General features: G+C 33.0%; 1 protein-coding gene across 5 annotated transcripts in view; it reads left to right on the forward strand.

The window, feature by feature from the left end:
* The window catches only part of RNF180 (ring finger protein 180), a 294055-nt gene extending 273719 nt beyond the window's left edge, over positions 1-20336 (forward strand). For all 5 annotated transcript variants that reach the window (XM_057541793.1, XM_057541792.1, XM_057541791.1 and 2 more), the window contains one exon: positions 19285-20336. In XM_057541793.1, the coding sequence (XP_057397776.1) occupies positions 19285-19484 (200 nt within the window). In that variant the 3' untranslated portion in view covers positions 19485-20336. The remainder of the gene's footprint in view (positions 1-19284) is intronic.
* The last annotated feature ends 1204 nt before the right edge of the window (positions 20337-21540 follow it).

Here is a 21540-nt window from a genome sequence, read left to right on the forward strand (position 1 = left end):
AAACAGAAATTCTGGTGCTAAAGAACTCAATAAATGAGATGAAGAATGCATTAGAAAGTATTAAAAATAGAGCAGATCAGATGGAAGAGAGAATTAATTAGTGATCTGGAGGATACGAATTTAGAAATGATTCAGGTAGAAGAGGAGAGAGAACTAAGATTTCTAAAAAGTGAAGAAACCCTACAAGAATTATGAGACTAGTAAGTAAGTAATAATAATAGGTATGCCAGAAGAAGAAAGGGAGGAGGGGTAGAGGGTTTATTTAAAAAAAAAAAAAAATAGCTGAGACTTCCCAAGCCTGGGAAGTAATTAGACATACAAGTCCACAAACCTAACAGAACACTTCATTATCTCAATGCAAAAAGACCTTTTTCAAGACATTATAATGAAACTGTAAAACGTCAATGATAAAGAATTTTAATGGCAGCCAGGGGAAAAAGGAAAGTAACCTACCAAGGAACCCTCATTAGGCTATCAGTGAATTTCTCAGCAGAAACTCTACAGGCCAGGAGAGAGTGGGATGAGATATTCAAAGTATTAAAATATACAATTTCCAGCCAAGAATACTCTATCCGGCAAAGTTGTCCTTCAGATATGAAGGAGTAATAAAGACTTTCCCAGACAAACAGAAGCTGAGGGAGTTTGCCACCACTTGACCTACCTTGCAAGAAACGTTAAAAGGAGTACTTCAAGCTGAAGTGAATAGATGCTAATTAGGGAAACATTAAAAAAAAAAAAAGTACACAAAACTCTGATAATTGTGATAGTCAGAATTAGAAAACTGTATGTTAGAATAGTATGTTAAGCACTTAATTATAACATAAAAGTTAAGGGAAAAGAGCATTAAATATGTATAGCTAGTACAATTTGTTAATGAATTCACAGCACAAAAAGATAATTTGTGATATCAAAAATATAAAAAGGGGAGGAGTAAAAAGGAAGGACATTTATAGCTGAAAAAAGATAAGTTGCTATCAGCAGAAAAAGGACAATTTTATCTATGAGATATTTTATATAAGCCTCATGGTAACCACAAAGCAGAAATGTGGAATAGAGATACAAAATGTAAAAAAGGGGGAGACTGAAAAACTGATCACTGAAAACCACCAATATACAAACATAAAGAGAAGCAGAAGGAAAAAGAAAATAATGGAGATACAAAATAACCAGAAGTCGAAAGATAAAATGGCAGTATCAAGTGCTTGCATATCAATAATCACCCTAAATGTAAATGTGTTGAACTCACCAATCAAAAGGCACAGGTAAAAATACAAGACCCAACTCTATGCTGCCCACAAGAGACTCATTTCAGCTCTAACTACAGACATAGACTCTAAGGATAGAAGATGACATTCCAAGCAAGCAATAACCAAAATAAAGTGGGTGTAGCCATATTTATATCAGACAAAGTTGACTTCAAGCCAAAAATGGCAACAAGAGACAAAGAATGTCATTATATAATGATAAAGAGGTCAATACTCAAGAAGATACAACAGTCATAAATATATATATGCTCCCAACACCTGAGCAGTGAAATATACTATGCAAATACTAACAGATCTTAAGAGAGAAATAGACAACAATACAATAATAGTAGGGTCCTTCAGTACCCCACTATTGACAATGCATAGGTCATCCAGACAGAAAATCAACAAGGATATGTTGAAATGTTAACCACACTTTAGAACAAATGGAATATTTTATATATATATATATAAAACACACACACACACATATATATATATATATAATATTCCATCCAAATGGAGCAAAATATACATCTTTCTCAAGTACATACAGAATATTCTCCAGGTTAGATCATATGATAGGAAACAAAACAAATCTTAGCAAATTTAAGAAGACTGAAATCATACCATCTTTTGTGATCACAGTGGTATGAAACTAGAAATCAAGAGAAGATCTACGAATATGTGGAAACTGAACAATACATTCTGAACAACCAGTGGGTCAAGAAGAAATCAAAAGATAAATAAACTATTTTAAAACAAATGAAAATCCAACATAGACCTTGTGGGATACAGCAAAAGCAGTCTCAGAGGAAAGTTTATAGCAATAAATGCATATATTAAGAAAGATCACAAATAAACAATCTAACTTTATACCTCAAGGAATTAGAAAAAGAATAAATTATGCCCAAAGTAAGCAGAAGAAGGAAGTAATAAAGAGCAAAGCAGAAATAAATGAAATAGGGGCCAGAAAAAACAATAGGATCAACAAAACCAAGAGCTGGTTCTTCAAAATTGACAAAATTGTAACTACATTTACCAAGAAAAAAAAGAGAGAAGACTCAAATAAAATTATAAATGAAAGAGGAGATGTTATAGTTGATTCTACAGAAATAATGGGATCATAAGAGATTACAAAACCTAGAAGAAATGCATACATTTCTACAAACACATGACCTTCCAAGGCTGAATCAGGGAGAAATACAAAATCTGAACAGACCAATAAGGAATAAGGAGATTGAATCAGTAATCAAAAACCTCCCAACACAAAAAACCCTAGGACCAGACAGCTTCACTGGCAAATTCTACCAAACATTTTAAGAAGAATACCAGTCTTCTTCAAACTCTTCCAAAATATTGGGAGGAGGGAACACATCCAAATTCATTTTACAAGGCCAGTATTACCCTGATACCAAAACCAGATAAGAATACCATAAAAAAAAAAAAAGAATGCTATAGGCCAGTACCTCTGATGAATATAGATTCAAAAATTCTCAACAAAATAGTAGCAAACAAAATTCAACAACACATTAAAAGGATTATACATCATGATCAGTGGGATTTATCTTTGGGATGCAAGAATGGCTCAACATATGCAATCAATAAATGGAATATATCACATTAACAAAATCAAAGATTAAAATCACATGATCATCACATTTGATGAAATTTAACATCCATTCATGATTTTTTAAATCTCAACAAATTAGGTATAGAGGGAATGAACCAAAACATAATAAGGACCATTTATGACAGTCCCACAGCTAACATTACACTCAATGGAGAAAATTGAAAGCTTTTCCTCTAAGATCAGAAACAAGACAAGGATGCCCACTCTCACCACTCCTATTCAGTATAGTACTGGAAGTCCTAGCTAGAGCAGTTAGACAAGACAAACAAATTAAAGGCATCCAAACTGGAAAGAAAGAAGTAAAATTGTTGCTATTTGCTGATACATGATTTCTAATATGATATTATATATAGAAAATCCCAAAGAGTCAATCAAAAACTGTTGGAACTAATCAATTATTTCAGTAAAGTAGCAGGATACAAAATCAACATACAGAATTCAGTTGCATTCCTTCACACTAATGATGAAACATCTGGAAAAGAAATAACACTATCCCATTCACAACAGCATCAAAAACAAGAAAATACTTAGGAACAAATTTAACCAAGGTAATGAAAGATATATACTATGAAAACTATAAGACTTTGATTAAAGAAATTGAAGAAGGCTCAAAAAAATGGAAAGACATCCTATGTTCATGGATTGGAAGAATTAATGTTGTTAAAATGTTCATACTACCCAATACCATCTACAGATTCAATGCAATACTCATCAAATACCAAAGGCACTCTTAACAGAAATAGAAGAAACAATCCTGAAATTTGTGTGAAACCACAAAAGACTCTGAGTAACCAAAGCAATCTTGAGGAAAAATAACGTTGGAGGTATCATGCTTCTGGATTTCCAACTATACTTTAAAGCCATAGAAATTTTTTAAAAGTATGGTACTGGCACAGAAATATACACATAGAACAATGGAATGGAATAGAGAGCCCAGAATCAAATCCTAGCATATACAGTAGACTAATATTCAACAAGGGAGCCAAGAACACCCAATGGGAAAAGGTGCTGGGAAAACTGGAGAAACACATGCAGAATAATGAATTTGGACCACTGTCTCATACCACTCACAAATATTAACTCAAAATGAATCAAAGACTTAAACATAAGATCTGATACCATAAAAACTAGAAGACAACATAAGGAAGAAGTTCCTCAACATTGGTCTAGGTAATGATTTTCTGATATGATGCCAAAAGCACAGACAGCAAAAGCAAACATCAACAGATGGAACAACATCAAACTTAAAAGCTTCTGCACAGCAAAAGAACAATTAACAAAATTAGATAACCTACAGAATGGGAGAAAGATTTTGCAAGCCAATTTTGCAAGGGGTTAAAATCCAAACTATATAAGGAACTCGTACAACTTAATAACAAAAAGATAAACAATCCAATTAAAAACTGCATGGAACTAAATAGACATTTTTTCCAAAGAGGACATCAGAATAGCCAACAGGCACATGAAAAGATGCTTAACATCACTAATCATCATGGAAATGCAAATCAAAACTATGAGATATCACTTCATACCTGTTATATAGAATGACTATCCTCAAGAAGACAGAAGACAACAGATGCTTGTGGGGATATGATGAAAGGAGAACTTTTATACACTGTTGGTGGGAATGTAGATTTGTCCAACCACTATGGAAAACAATATGAAGGTTCCTCAAAACATTAAAAATCTACCATATGATCCAGCAATTCCACTTCTGGGTATATACCTAAAGGAAATGAAAACAGGATTTTGAAGATATATATGTACACCCATTTTTATTGCAGCATTATTCACAATAGTCAAGATATGGAAACCTAAATGTCCATCAGTGGATGAATGGATAAAAAAGATGTGGTGTATATATACAATGGAATTATATTCAGCCATGAGAAAGGAAGATATCCTTCCATTTGTGACAACATGGATGGACCTTGAGGAAACTATACCAACTGAGATAAGTCAGACAGAAAAAGACCAAATACTGTATAATTTGACTTATATGTGGACTCTAAAAAAGAAAAACTCATAAAAAACAGTAAAATGATGGTTACCAAGGGGTAGTGGGGATGTGGAGGAATAAGATTGAAGTTGTTTAAGGGTCCAAACTTGCAACAAGTAGTAAATAAGCCATAGAGATCTAATGCACAGCATAATTAATATAGACAACAATATTGTACTACAATCATCAAACTTGCTGAGAGGCTAAAAATTATCTCAAACACTGAAAAAAGGGATAATTATGCAATGTGATAGATGTACTAAGTATTGCTGCAGTGGCAATCATATTAAAATGTATAAATGTATCAAATTGATACCTTAAATTTATATGATGTCATATGTCAAATATATTCAATTTAAAAAACTGGAGAAAAAAATAAAATACATCAAGATGAATGAAAAATAAACAACATACCAAAACTTATGAGATATAGCAAAAGCAGTGCTCAGAGGAAAATTTATAGCTATAAATGCCTACATTAAAAGAGAAAAAAATCCTCAAACCAATAACATAATTTTATACCTTGAGGAACTAGAAAAAGAGGAGCAATCTAAACCTAAAACTAGCAGAAGTAAGGAAATAATAAAGATTAGAATGGCAGTAAATGAAATACAGAATAGAAAAACAATGGAGAAAAATCAACAAAACCAAAAGTTGGTTCTTTTAAAATATCAAAAGAGTTGGCAACCCTTTAGCTAGACCGACAAAGAAAAAAGAAGATGCAAATAAATAACTAGACTCAGAAATAAAAGTAGAGGCTTCACTACCAACCTTACAGGAAAAAAAAAAAATAGTATACGAGAATACTATGAGCAATTGTATGACAACAAATTAGATAACCTAGATAGAATGGACAAATTTCTAGGAACACAAATTATCTAAACTTCTTAAGAATAAATAGAAAATCTCAACACACTTATAACAAATAAAGTACTTGAATCAGTAATCAAAAACCTCCCAAAAAGGCAGGGACCAAATGACATCACTGGTGAATTCTACCAAAATTTAAACAAGTAACCCCAATCTTTGTTAAACTCTTGCAAGAAATTGAAGAGAAGGGAATACTTCCTAACTCATTCTATGAGGCCAGCATTGCCCCAATATTAAAGCCATATAAAGACATCACAAAAAAAGATTACAGACCAATGTCCCTTATAAATGTAGATGCAAAATCCTTCAAAAATTACTAGGAAACTGATTGTACAGTATGACCAAATGGTATTTATTCCAAGTATGCTAGGGTGGTCTAACATAAGAAAATCAATATTTTGATTAATATACCATATATTATATACCATATTATACCATATTAATAGAATGCATAAAGGCATTTGACAAAATCAAGCACCTTTTTTACAAAAAATTCAGAATACTAGGAATAGAAAGGAACTTCCTCAACATGACAACAGGCATTTATAAAAAAAAAACTCACAGGTAACATCAAACTCAGTGTGAAAGACTGAAAACTTTCCCCCTAAGATTAAGAACAAGACAAGGATGCCTGCTTTAACCACTGCTATTCAACACTGCTCTAGAAATTCTAGCCAGAACAGTTAGATAAGAACAAGAAATAAAAGGAATCCAAATTGGAAAGGTAGAAGTAAACTTATATATAGAAAATCCCAAAGAATCTAAGAGAAAGCTACTAGAACTAATAAAATATCCAGCAAAGTTTCAGGTTACAGCATCAACACACAGCACTCAGTTGTGTTCACCAGCAGAGAACAATCTGAAAAGGATATTAAGAAAGCAGTTTCATTTACAACAGCATCTAAAAGAATAAATAACTAGGAAAAAATTTAACCAAGGATGGTTACTTGTATAGTGAGAACTATAAAACATAACTGAAAGAAATTAAAGAAGACCTAAATAAATGGAAAGATATCCTGGGCTTCCCTGGTGGCGCAGTGGTTGAGAATCTGCCTGCCAATGCAGGGGACACGGGTTCGAGCCCTGGTCTGGGAAGATCCCACATGCCGCGGAGCGACTGGGCCCGTGAGCCACAATTACTGAGCCTGCGCGTCTGGAGCCTGTGCTCCGCAACAAGAGAGGTCGCGATAATGAGAGGCCCCGCGCACCACGATGAAGAGTGGCCCCCCACTTGCCACAACTAGAGAAAGCCCTCACACAGAAACGAAGACCCAACACAGCCATAAATAAATAAAATAAATAGTGTTAAAAAAAAAAAAAGACCTTCATTTAAAAAAAAAAAAAAAAAGATATCCTGTGTCCATGGATTAGAAGACTTAATATTGTTAAGATATCAGTACTAGCTACAGCTATCAGTAGATTCAATGCAATACCTATCAAAATTACTATAGCCCATTTTGTAGAAATGGAAAACCTGGTCCTTAATATCAAGGGGCCCTGAGTAAACAAAAAAAATTTTTGAAAAAGCAGCACAACGTGGTAGAATTACACTATTTCAAAACTTACTACAGGAATCAAAACAGTATGATACTAGCAAAAGGATATGGAATAGAAATGGAATAGTAACTCTAGAAATAAACCCATATGTCTATGGCCACTTGATTTTTGGAAAGGGTGCTAAGGCCATTCAATGGGGGAAAGAATAGTCTCTTCAACAGATAATGCTAGGACAACTGGATTTCCACATGCACAAGAATAAAATTGGACCCCCTACCTCATACTTTGTACAAAAATTAACTCAGAATGGATCAGTGGCCTAAGTATTAAACATAAAACTCTTAAAAGAAAATATAGGGGTAAATCTTCATGACCAAACAGATTTTTAGATATGACACCAAAAGCATAAGCAAATAAATAAATTGAACTTCATCAAAATTAAAAATTTTGTGCATCAAAAGGAAATTATCAAGAAGGTAAAAATACAACCCACATAATGGGAGAAAATGTTTGCAAATTATATCTGATAATGGTTTAATACCCAGAACATATAAAGAACTCAAGAAGACAAACAACCCAGTTAAAAAATGGGCAATGGACTTCAATAGACATTCTTCCAAAGAGTATATACAAATAGCCAATAAACACATGAAAAGATACACAACATCATTAGTCATTAGGAGAATTAATGCAAATCAAAACCACAATGAGATTCACACCTACTATAATGACTATAATTTTTAAAAAAACAAAATAACAAATGTTGGCAAGGATGTGGAGAAATTGGAACCCTTGTGCATTGCTAGCAGGGATGCAAAATGACATATTGCACTGGAAAAAAAAAAACAGTCTGGAGTTTTCTCAAAATGCTAAACATAGAATCACCATGTGACATAACAGTTCTACTCTTGGGTATATACCCAAAGGAATTGAAAACAGGGACTCAAACAGATACTTGTATGCCAGTGTTCAATGCAGCATTATTCACTATAGCCAACAGATGGAAACAACCCAATTATCTAAGAACAAATTAATGGATTAAAAAAATATGGTATATACATACAATGGAATATTATTCAGCCATGAAAAGGAATGAAGTTTTGATACATCATGCAGTAACAGTGAACCTTGAAAACATTATGTTAAGTGAAATAAGCCAAACATAAAAGGATGAATACTGCATGATCCCACTTCTGTGAGATATCTTAGAACAGGCAAATTCATAGAGACAGAAAGTAGATTAGAGGTTGCCAGGAGCAAAGGAGAGCAGGGAATTGGGGAATTATTGCTTAATGGCTACAGAGTATCTCTTTGTGGTAATGAAAAAAATTTTGGAAATAAATAGTGGCAGTGGTTGCTTAACTTTGTGAATGTAATTAATGCCACTGAACTGTATAGTAAAAATGCCAAATTTCATGTTATTTGTGTTCTATCACAATAAAAGATTACTTTTTAAAAAAAAAACACATGGTTCTGGGACTTCCCTGGTGGTGCAGTGGTTAAGACTCTGTGCTCCCAATGCAGGGGGCCCGGCTTCGATCCCTGGTCAGGGAATTAGATCCCACATGCATGCCGCAACTAAGAGTTCATATGCCTCAACTAAGGAGCTGGCAAGCCACAACTAAGGAGCCCACCTGCTGCAACTAAGGAGCCGGCAAGCTGCAACTAAGGAGCCCGCGAGCTGCAACTAAGGAGCCCACCTGCCACAACTAAGACCCGGCGCAACCAAATAAACTAATTAAAAAAAAAAACAACACATGGTTCTCACTTCTTACCTGGTTACAGAAACAAAACATTTAAGAATTATATAATTTAGCCCAATAACTTTAAAAACGATATTGAAATGTCAGTAGTTGTTATAGAATATGTTGCAACCTGCAATATATTTTAGTTTATTCAATATAAAAAGTTAATTTTGCAGGATTAATAAATATATTTGACCCTGTAATCCTAAAGATATAGAAGATAAAGATGAAATTTAAAATCCATTTTGCATTAACTTTTCATGTCTATTAACAGAGTAACTCTATACCTGCTTGTGACTAAAAATATCACTCCACCTCTACTAAGTCTTATTTATATTAATCAAATTTTGACACAGCAAAATTCTTATGTAACATGAAGAATATAGAGCAGTAAAACACCATGCTTTAACCTCTTGTCTGTCCCATCACACACGAAGGATAGGACATATCCCCTTTTTAATACTGATTTCAGGGCTCTCTGAATTAACCTCTAGTTTTTTTCATAAGAACTATGAAATGTACCTCAAATATATTCATAATAATATTCAATACATTCTGAAAATATAGTTGAGAAGCTTGATTTGGGACATTCTCAAAAATATGCTAATATATTCATTCTACTCTCTGAAGTCTATCCTTATATACATACATTCATCCATCCATTCAATAAACACACTTAGTACCCACTATAAGCACTGTGCAAGTTGCTAAAATTACAAAAATGAATGAGATAATTGTTGACAGTCTTTCTGTCTCTGAAAGAATCTTCAAAATATAGAGCCTACTTTATGGTCTTTGATGGTGAATATAAATTTGAACCATATTCTGGGGAGAAAAGGTCATGCCTTGTTTTCTAGAATATGAGAAATCCTTATGAGGTAAAATTGTTTTTACAAAATAGAATATATGGAGAGGCAGAAGTACCTGTATGAGATTCTGGAATGCTGGTTCTTCTCTATATTCTTCCTAAATATGATAATGACTTGGAGATTTTCTTCACAGTTCTTTCTCACTCTTTGATTTCACACAATGAATTTCTCCAAGAGCTTTATCTTTTTTTTTTTTTTCATGTGGGGAAACAAGTCAGTTTCAACTTTTGTGATTATCATCCTTTTCTTTAATAGTTTTAAAAGTCACTTCATTATTTTCAGTCAGAATTAGTTTTTCCCTTAACTCCTAGGTGCTCTGCTCCACATCATCCTAAGCTTTAGGACCCAGGATGACAGAGCAGCCTCTATCTGGTACACTGCTGGTTGTGGAGGAGGGAAAGAGACAGCTGCAGGATCTCAAACTGATAAATGCTCTACCCAGAAGCACCACACAGCATTTTCTTTGGACAGTTGTTTTCGTTTGTCAAGTCTGGTGGCCATGCCTAAGGGGCAGGGAAGTGCAAAAAACCAGGTACTCGGGAGACCAGAATATTTGTGTAAAGCCCTAAATGTACCACAGCCATGAAAATTTTAGTCCAATTTGTTTAAAAACTTGAATAGAATGGATAATGCTATATAAAAGTTACCAAAAAGGACTCAAGAATAACTAGAAAACATTAATATACCAACAACTATTAAAGAAATCGATTGGTGTTTAAAAATCTACACCCACACCTGAAAAGACTACAGGCCCAAGTGGTTTTATAGGTTAGATTTAGTCAAGCCATCAAGAATTCTAGTTTTATGCAAACCATTCCAGAGAACAAAAAGAGAGCACAAGATTGCCAATGTCAGAACAAAGGCAGTCAGTGCCTCTTGCTTGCAAGATATGCAGACACACAGAGATCCATGGAGAATTGTCACCTAACTGCCAACATGTTTTATGAAGACAATAAAATCATGATATACAAACCAGGCAAAAATCGCATAAAACAGAAAATTGTAGACCAATCTTCCTTACAAACATAGGCATAAAAATGCCACATAAAATATATAAAGTTGAATTCATCAATGTGTAAAAACGATTATCATGAACACACGGATTTTATCCTGGGTATGAAGGAATGATAAAACATTGGAAAATCTATCACTTTAATTCATCACTTTAACAGATTTTTAAAAAATTATTCAACATTTTAAAAAATCTACTATTTGAATTCATCACATTAACAGATTAAAGAAGAAAACCATATGAACATCTTGATATAGAGAAACTATTTTGACTTGACCAAATAATCAGTATGTTTAATATTGGCACAAGAATCCAAATCATCTGATTCCTTGAGGAGTATGATTTTCACTGCACTACACTTTTTTTCCTAATAGTTTATGGCAAAAAAAGAGTATGTGTCTTTATTGTGTCCTTTACTTTAAAATAGCATAATTAAAATATACTAATAATATTGACTATTCTTTAAACCATGTGTTGATAACAAACTAATTATTATCAGGTTATCACTAATAATAAGTTGTGCTTAAGTCTGTGAAAAAGTGAATTCCTGGTACAGAAGCTTCTCACTCCATTAACTCCAATCCAAATCCTTTTTTGGAATGAAGTGGTTGTATATATTAAAATATATACATTGACTGTTATTATAATGGTTTTAAGTGTACTGTCTCCTAGACCATGCACTTTAAATGGGGGCAAAAACTGGTTCTTGGGGCACCAAAGTAATCTTAGATGTTACAGTCATTTGAGGCCCTCAAGAGCTCAACCCTACCTGAACAAATTTCATTCCTTATTTTAATTTCTCTCATTAAGGAGAAATTTGGTTTAATTTGATTTACTGATTAGAATATTTAATTTGAGATAAATTTAAATTTAACTTTTTTTTCTCCTTACAGGAGTGATAATGAAAAAAAAAAAAGATTGAGAAACTGTTCTAGACTCTGAGTTTCTTAAGACAGGAACCATGTCTTATAATATCTTTAAATCCTCAGCCTCTAAGAGATAGCACGTATACTCTTCCTAAATTTTTAATCAATTCCATATTTTCAGTATCTGATGTTCTGACAGTCTATTTAAAGTTAACTGCTTTAGAGAAATCAACTCATACTTGAAGGAAACAGTTTCTCAGCATTTGTTTGAACAAACAATGGTAAGCATATTGATTTATTCAGAAAAGGTAGACATAATATGAAGAACAAGAACTGACAAGAAAAGCAGCTTCTTCCTCATATTCAAAGTAGCAGTAACGATAATAATAAAAATATAAGAATCTAACATTTATTGAAACTTTACTATCAGCCAGGAATGTGCTTTATATGTATTAATTCATCTAATCCTTATATTAGCCCAATGAATTAGTTACTTACATTGCCATCATTTTACAGTGGAATCTGCAGTTAATCTCTGTGATTAGTATTCTGGCAATTTTTCTAATTTCGTAATCAATATAATATTTACTAAGTAACTGTCAGTGAGGTCATTTTCTTTTAGTCTGATTTTGATTTAGAAATTCCAGTCCTCTCATTCAATTTACAGCTTTGGAAATTCCAAAATTATTACAAACACCTACTCACTCCTTCCCCACTTAAAAAAAAAATTTTAAGAAATTAACCAAGTAATGATCATTATCCACCTTACCTATAAAAACACATTACATAAGCCGTCTGGGTCAACATCACCTTCTGATGTTCAGAGCTAGAAATTTTGTAATTCGGTGTCTTCCTGCACTGCCTTCTTTTTCCCTCATTCCACCAATAAAGGAAATTACCATTAATGAGGACACTTCTAGAGTGAAAGGGGCACTATTAGTAATTATACCAAGACATAAGAGTAACTGAGACTGTCCTGGGGAAACCAGTATGTATGATCACCATACTCATAATTCTGCATCTTTTGTGCCTTGTTTACTCTCAGTTCTACTGTTTTCTACAACTATGCCATTAATACAGTTATTCTTTGGCCCAAACAACTGAAAGTTTTGAATCTGAAGAATCTAAGGCCTCTAAATATTCCTTTTGGACAGAAAAATCACATATTTTAAAATACAGTAGTAATGGTAATAATTTCCAGTAACAATGTTACCTGTTTTCCAGCCTATATTTGTGAAAGGTTTTTGAAAAGGTATATAAACTGCTTTGGGAACATTTGTGTTTATGTATTAGAATAATTTTTGAATGTGAGATAAACTCTTCCCACTTCCCCTCTCTCCTACACAAACAGAAAGGCCCCTTTCCTTTTAAGATACTGAGTATAGTTTAGAGAACAGTAGTTAGATAGTCGTAAATAGCTGTTAGGATTGAAATCCCCTAAATATGCTCTCCAAAATAGAATGCCTACAGGCTGGTGCGAGACAATCCCTTGGAATGTGGGAAAATAACATTAAAATTTCTGTTATGATTACTGAAACAGAAGAAAAGTTAAATTTTACTAATACTTAGTGAGGACTGACACTGGCATCCTTACTTACATGTTATGATGGTATGTAATGTTAGCCGAGGAAAACTGTAAGTTTGACAATATGAATAGCTGACTTCATTAGTTTGTTAGTTTTGCAGGTGTTGCAATATCTTGAATTTTAATATGACCAGTTAAATGGATTTTGGATATTATCTAGTTTTAGCTAAACTACCAGCACAAGGTGCACAAGAAACTTAAACAGACTCCTATAAAGAAATCAGATTGACGATAATACTGATAAGGCAAACAAAAAAATAGAAGAGCTGACACATCATTCTAGTATAAGCTTTTTGTAAGCTATAAAAATTATTTTTAAAAATAAAATATGATAGAAAGTCAGCCAAAAACATTAGAAATTATTAAAAACCTATTTGAAATATGTCTGTAAAATGTATTCTAAAATATCACTTAACATTTATCTCATCCTTCTTAATTTCATGTTTTTAATCTACATAATATAAGTAAATGTAATTTACACATAAACACTGAAAACTATAAAATATCAATGAAAGAAATTGAAGATGACAAAACTAAATGAAAAGATATTCCATGTTCATTGATTAAAAGAATTAATGTAAGGGTAGGGAAGTAGGAGGTACAAACTATTAGGTATAAAATAAGGTACAAGGATATATTGTACAACATGGAGAATATGGCCAATATCTTTTAATAACTATAAATGGAGTATAACCTTTAAAAATTGTAAATCACTATATTGTACACCTGTAACTTTTATAATTATATAACTGTATGGCAACTATAGTTCAATTAAAAAAATAAAATTTAAAAAAGAATACTGTTAAGATGTCTGTACTACTCAAAGCAAAATAAAGATTCAACACAATTCCTATCAAAATACTAATAGCAGTTTTCACAGAAACAGAAAAAAAAATTCTAAAATTGGTATGGAACCACAAAAGATTCCAAATAGAGCAACCTTGAGAAAGAACAGAGTGGGAGGTATCACTTCCTGATTTCAAATTATATTGGAAATCTGTAGTAATCAGAATAGTGTGGTATTGCCATAAAAACATACTCATAAACCAGTGGAACACCATGGAAAGCCCAGAAATAAACCCACACATACACAATCAACTACTTTTCAATAAGGGTGCCAGGAATACACAATGGGGAAAGGATACTCTCTTCAATAAATGGTATTGGGAAAACTGGATTGCCGTATGCAAAAGAGTTAAACTGGACCTCTGTGTTACACCATACACAAAAATCTACTCAAAATAGATTAAAGAGTTAAATGTAAGATTTGAAACCATAAAACTTTACAAGAAAACATACAGGATAAGCTTCTTGACAATGGCCTTGGCAATTTGTTTGGGTGTTTTGTTTTGTTTTTTGGATATGACCACAAAAGCTCAGGCAATAAAAGCAAAAATAAACAAGTGGACTACATCAAACTAAAAAGCTTCAGCATGGCAAAGGAAACAAATAAAATCAAAAGGCAACCTATGGATTTTGAGAAAATATATACGAACCATAAATCTGATAAAAGACACTGGACATTTGCTAAGAAAGTAGACAGCAGGTACTCTCACAACAACAAAAAAGATAATTATGTGAAGAGATGGATATATTAATTAGCTTGACTATAGTAATCATTTCACTATATATTATATATCAAATCATCCTGCTTTACACCTTAAAGATATACATTTTCTATTTTAAAATAGAAAAAACATATGTAAACAATAATTTAGGATTATTCTTGATCAAAGAAATTTGACTTTAAGTAACCATACTAATACTCAGGTGAATGCAGCCTTTCTGTCAAAATAAGCAGCCTGATCTAGAGCATAATATTTAACATTACTTTTGTTATTGTTACATAACAAGTTATTAAAATAGATGAACCAGAATCTGCTTCAAGCTTGAGCCTCACGGAACCTTTACCACCAGAGTTACTAGCAAGTACTAGAATATATCTTTTCTGCTCAGTTTATTGTATTGTCCCCACTCACCAACACTAACAAGCACAGAAATACATTAGTAGGCAGTAGATAAGTACAAAGCAAAGGTTAATAATCAGGTTATTCATCTTAAAAAATATATAATTTTGAAGGTCTCTAAAAACAAAATTCAGTGTTGGTCAGCCAACAAAAACAGGTTGCCACTGAGTATACTCAAACTGTAAATAATTAGCATATAAGTATCACAAAATAAAAAGAACAGCATTTCACAATGAGATGTAATATTTCTCAGAAATGTCATATTCATTTAGTCATAAATGGACTATTGCTTACTTTCAATATTTACTTTCTATATAATCTCCTTAAGTAGGTCCATGCTTGGAAACTTATAAGAATTAAAACTCAGTTTCTTCAAAGAAGTATCATTTTGTCTGTCCAGTTTACTCAATGCTAAAACATAATGAAAGACATTTTTCTTATAGAATTTTGCACAAATGACTTAGTGAGATTCTCAAGGTATAAGATAGAAGGTTAAGTTGGTGATCAGAAGTAACAAACATTAATTGAGAGAGTAGTTGTAAAAATAAAACATGAATGAAGTTTAAATTTAGAAAATGCTCTCATGGGAAAATAATTTACATTTGAACCTCACAATTTTTTTTCATTTGCTATTTTTTAATTTTAATTTTATATTGGAGTAGAGTTGATTAACAATGTTGTGTTACTTTCAGGTATACAGTAAAGTGATTCAGTTATACATATACATGTATGTATTCTTTTTCTAATTCTAATTGCCATTTAGGTTATTACAGATATTGAGCGGAGTTCCCTGTGCTATACAGCAGGTCCTTGTTGGCTATCTATTTTAAATATAGGAGTGTGTACATGTCAATCCCAAACTCCCAGTCTATCCCTCCCCCCCACCTTCCCCCATGGTAACCGTAAGTTCCTTCTCTAAGTCTGGGACTTTGTTTCTGTTTTGTAAGTAATTTCATTTGTATCATTTTTTTTAGATTCAGCATGTAAACAATATCATATGATATTTGTCTTTATCTGACTTACTTGACTTAGTATGATAATCTCCAAGTCAGCCCATGTTGCTGCAAATGGCAATATTTCATTTTCTTTAATGGCTGAGTAATATTCCATTGTATATATGTACCACATGTTCTTTATCCAGTCATCTGTAAATGGACATTTAGGTTTATTCCATGCCTTGGCTATGGTAATTAGTGCTGCAATGAACATTGGGGTGAATGTATCCTTTTGAACCATGTTTTTCTCCAGATATATGCCCAGGAGTGGGATTGCAGGATCATAGGAAAGCTCTATTTTTAGTTTCTTAAGGAACCTCCATACTGTTCTCCACAGTGTCTCTACCAATTCATTCCCTTTTCTCCACACCCTCTCCAACATTTATTGTTTGTAGACTTTTTGATGATGGCCATTCTGACTGTTATGAGGTGATATCTCACTGTAGTTTTGACTTGAATTTCTCTACTAATTAGCGATGTTGAACATCTTGTATCTCTTGATCATGTGCCTCTTGGCTATCTGTATGTCTTCTTTGGAGAAATGTCTATTTAGGTCTTCTGCCCATTTTTTGATTAGGTTGTTCTTAAAATTTGTATGGAAACACAAAAGACCTCGAATAGCCAAAGCAATCTTGAGAAAGAAAAACAGAGCTGGAGGAATCAGGCTCTCTGACTTCAGACTACACTACAAAGTTACAGTCAGCAAAAAAGTATGGTAGGGGCTTCCCTGGTGGTGCAGTAGTTAAGAATCCACCTGCCAATGCAGGGGACATGGGTTTGAGCCCTGGCCCAGGAAGATCCTACATGCCACAGAGCAACTAAGCCCATGCACCACAACTACTGAGCCTGCGCTCTAGAGCTCGCATGCCACAACTACTGAGCCCATGTGCCACAACTACTGAAGCCCGCACGCCTAGAGCCCATGCTCCGCAACAACAGAAGGCACTACAATGAGAAGCCCGCGCACCACAACGAAGAGTAGCCCCCACTTGCCGCAACCAGAGAAAGCCCGTGTACAGCAACGAAGACCCAATACAGCCAAAAATAATAAAAATAAAAAATAAATAAATTTTAAAAACAAAATGAAAAAACAGTATGGTACTGGCACAAAAATAGAAATATAGATCAATGGAACAGGATAGAAATCCTGAAAATAAACCCACACACCTAAGGTCAATTAATCTATGACAAAGGAGGCAAGACCATACAATGGAGAAAAGACAGTCTCTTCAATAAATGGTGCTGGGAAAACTGGACAGCTACATGTTAAAAAAAAATGAAATTTGAACATTCTTTAACACCATATACAAAATTAATCCATTTTGAGTTTAAGACCTAAATGTAAGACCAGATACTATGAAACTCTTAGAGGAAAACATAGGCAGAACACTCTGACATAAATCGCAGCAATGTCTTTTTCTATCCATCTCCTAGAGTAATGGAAATCAACAAAAATAAACAAATGGGACCTAATTAAACTCAAAAGCTTTTGCCCATCAAAGGAAACCATAAACAAAATGAAAAGACAACCCACAGAATGAGAGAAAATATTTGCAAATCACGGAACTGACAAGGGATTAATCTCCAAAACTTACCAACAGCTCATGTGGCTAAATATCAAAAAATGAGCCTCACAAATTTTTGAATTAAGTCATCAGATGATATAGATGAGAAATCTGAGACCCAAAGAGATAAATTACCTTGCCCCAAGTACATGACAGATCAAAAATAGTCTCCTAAAATATCTGCAAATGATATGACCAATAAGGAGTTCATATCCAAAATATATAAAGAACTTATACAACTCAATATCAAAAAAAAAAACCCAATTAAAAAATGAGCAGAAGACCTGAACAGACATTTTTCCAAAGAATACCTATAGATGACCAACAGGAACAGGAAAAGATGCCCAACATCACTAATCATCAGAGAAATGCAAATGAGTATCACCTTACACCTGTAGAATGGCTACCATCAAAAACACCACAAATAACAAATTTGGAGAAAAGGGTACCCTAGTACATTGTTGGTAGCAATGTAAATTGGTGCAGCCACAATGGAAAACAGTATGAAGGTTCCTCAAAAAACTAAAAGTAGAACTACCATATGGTCCAGCAATTCCATTCCTGAGTATATGTCCAAAGAAAAGGAAAACAGTAATTCGAAAAGATATATGCACCCCGATGTTCATAGCAACATTGTTTACAATAGCCAGGATATGGAATCAATGTAAGCATCCATCAACAGATGAAGGGATAAAGATGTTATACATACACACACACACACACACACACAATGCAATATTACTCAGCCATAAATAAAAGCATGAAATTTTGCCACTTGCAACAACATGGATGGACCTGGAGGATATTATGCTTAGTGAAATGAGTCAGACAGAGAAATACAAATACTGTATGTTATCATTTATATGTGGAATCTAAAAAATAAAGTGAATGAATATATCATAACAGAAACAAACTCACAGATATAGAGAAGAAACTAGAGGTTCCCAGTGGGGAGAGGCAAGGGAGGAGGGGTAAGAAGAGGTAGGGGATTAAGAGGTACAAACTACTATGTATTAAAATAAACAAGCTACAAGGATATATTGTATAGCACAGGAAATATAGCCAATATTTTATAATAACTTTAAATGGAGTATAATCTATAAAAATATTTTTATGTTATATACTTGAAACTAATATTGTAAATCAACTATACTTCAATTTTTAAAAAAAGGATAGTTTCCTGAGTCCATATTCCATGCTCTTTGCTAATTTTACTGTCCCCCCTTAAAACCCTTAACTGAAAAAAAAAAAAAAAAAAAAGACTTCTGATAGTTGCTTATCATTAAAAAAAAATAAAACTGTCAGGAATACAATATACCACTCAATGAAATCAAGATATGCTCTGGTCGTGATACTTCTGTTCATAATGCAGCTTCCTTTCTGAGCACTTAAACTGAATTTAATGAGCTTTAAATAATATGTTCATATATCTTCCAGGTTTCCACAGACGTGCAGCTCCAGTTACAAGAAGGCAGTTTCCACATGGTGCACATAGGATGGATTATCTGCACTTTGAGGATGATAGCCGTGGATGGTGGTTTGACATGGATATGGTGATCATCTATATTTATTCAGTGAACTGGGTCATTGGATTCATTGTTTTCTGCTTTCTTTGCTATTTTTTCTTTCCATTTTAGGAATTTTCATACCTTACTATGGTTGAACAATTACAAGTGATATAGGTAACAATTACTTAAACATTTTTTTAAATGTGCTTTGAAGTTTTTATAATGTTGCATTATATAAATTGTTGGTGTTTATAGAAAATCTGAGAATGGACTTATTTATGAATGTTTTTCATGTAACAAACTAAACTTTATTCAAGAGCTAATCTATCTAGCACTTAGCAACAACGCACTGTTAATTTCATAGTTCTTGGTTTGGGATTTGTGGCTCTAATTTTACAATGTCACTTTTACATTTATCTTGATTTTATAGACTGAGGTTTTCCCTCCACTTAAAAATAGTAAAAATGTAAAATTAAATGATAATTTGAGTAGATATTATCATTAATGATAATATATTTAGTCAATCATCACTTATCCTCAGGCAAGTTATTAAAGATAAACCATATCCTCTGGGAACTAATCTAGCAGGGTATATTCAGTTTTGGTTTCCAATTATCTCTACATATGTCCTTATGTTCCTTTCTGTTACCAAGACAGCTGACTATCCTTTTTTGTAGAGACCTAATAATAGCATTAGTGCAACATTTTAAACTATTACAAGAACAGAATATTAAACACAAAAAGAAAAGCAAAAAACAAAGCTGAGATTAATTCCCACCAGTAGAGACTTAGCAAAATATATTAACACTTTTCCAATTGCAGGATTATTCACTTGAGGAAATTAAAAATTTACTGACTGACAGACAGTCAGTAGCCTAAAAGAACAATGCATGTCCAACATGTAGTTAATTTAGTGATTCTTTTAACTTGGACATTGTCAAATATATTGTAAATGTGCAATAAAGAGTGGCTTTTACATTTTTTCGTTGTTATTAACTAATTTAATGTCTGGAATAAAGAATTGTTAGAAAGAGGCTTATGGGTTTATAGAAAGAAAACCTGATATTTATTTTTATTTATTATTACAGTAATCCCTGGAATTAGTCTTCTCTTATTAATTTTTTTTTTTTTAAAGGAGATCTGAATGATCCCAGTACAAGAAAGAATTTGGGTAGGTATTCCAATGTTAAAAGTGAGAAAACTAAAGCACAGAGAAGTAAGCTTATTTATTTCAGTCACTTAGGTAGTCTTTGTGTAACCTAGAACAAAAGGTTTTTTGTTTTGTTTTTTGGGTTTTTTTTTTAACATCTGTTTTGGAGTATAATTGCTTTACAATGTTGTGTTAGTTGCTGCTGTATAACAAAAGTGAATCAATCAGCTATATGTATACATATGTCCCCATATCCCCTCCCTCTTGTGTCTCCCTCCCACCCTCCCTATCCCACCCCTCTAGGTGGTCACAAATCACCGAGCTGATCTCCCTGTGCTATGGGGCTGCTTCCCATTTGCTATCTATTTTACATTTGGTAGTGTATATATGTCCGTGCCACTCTCTCACTTCGTCACAGCTTACCCTTCCTCCTCCCCATGTCCTCAAGTCCATTCTCTAAGTCTGCGTCTTTATTATGAACTACTAATTCAACACGCCTGTGCTGTGATGTCATATACCTGATAATGCAATAAGCATATTTTAACAAAAGGTAGGTGAACCTCTCATGGCACTAAAAATACTACCACCATCCAAACAAATTGAGATTGATCAGGCTTGAACAGTTCAGTCTATGAAAGGTCCAAATTTGTCATAATTACTGACTATATTTGAATAAAAACATTTAATTGACAGTATGTGATATTCTAATAAATATGGAAGAATGATACAGCTTTTTATTCTAACAAACATTGCCCTTATTGTGTTTAAAATTATATCTGTGAAAGAAAATAGTATACATTAGACATCATCAAATCCAGAAAGCAGAAAACTAAATACATTTTAGAAACACAGAGATCAATTTTTGCTCATGATAATAAAAAATATATATATTATGCTTGCAGTCTAATGACATAACTGTTATCTTGGTGAAGCAGCATTGTCGGCAAAGCTCAGTATTACCTTACAGAAATAAAAATGGATATTTATAATCACTAATTTATTACTCAAAGTAAAGATGATATGGTATAAGGGAAA

Source organism: Balaenoptera acutorostrata, chromosome 2 (assembly GCF_949987535.1).
Source record: "Balaenoptera acutorostrata chromosome 2, mBalAcu1.1, whole genome shotgun sequence".
NCBI lineage: Eukaryota > Metazoa > Chordata > Mammalia > Artiodactyla > Balaenopteridae > Balaenoptera > Balaenoptera acutorostrata.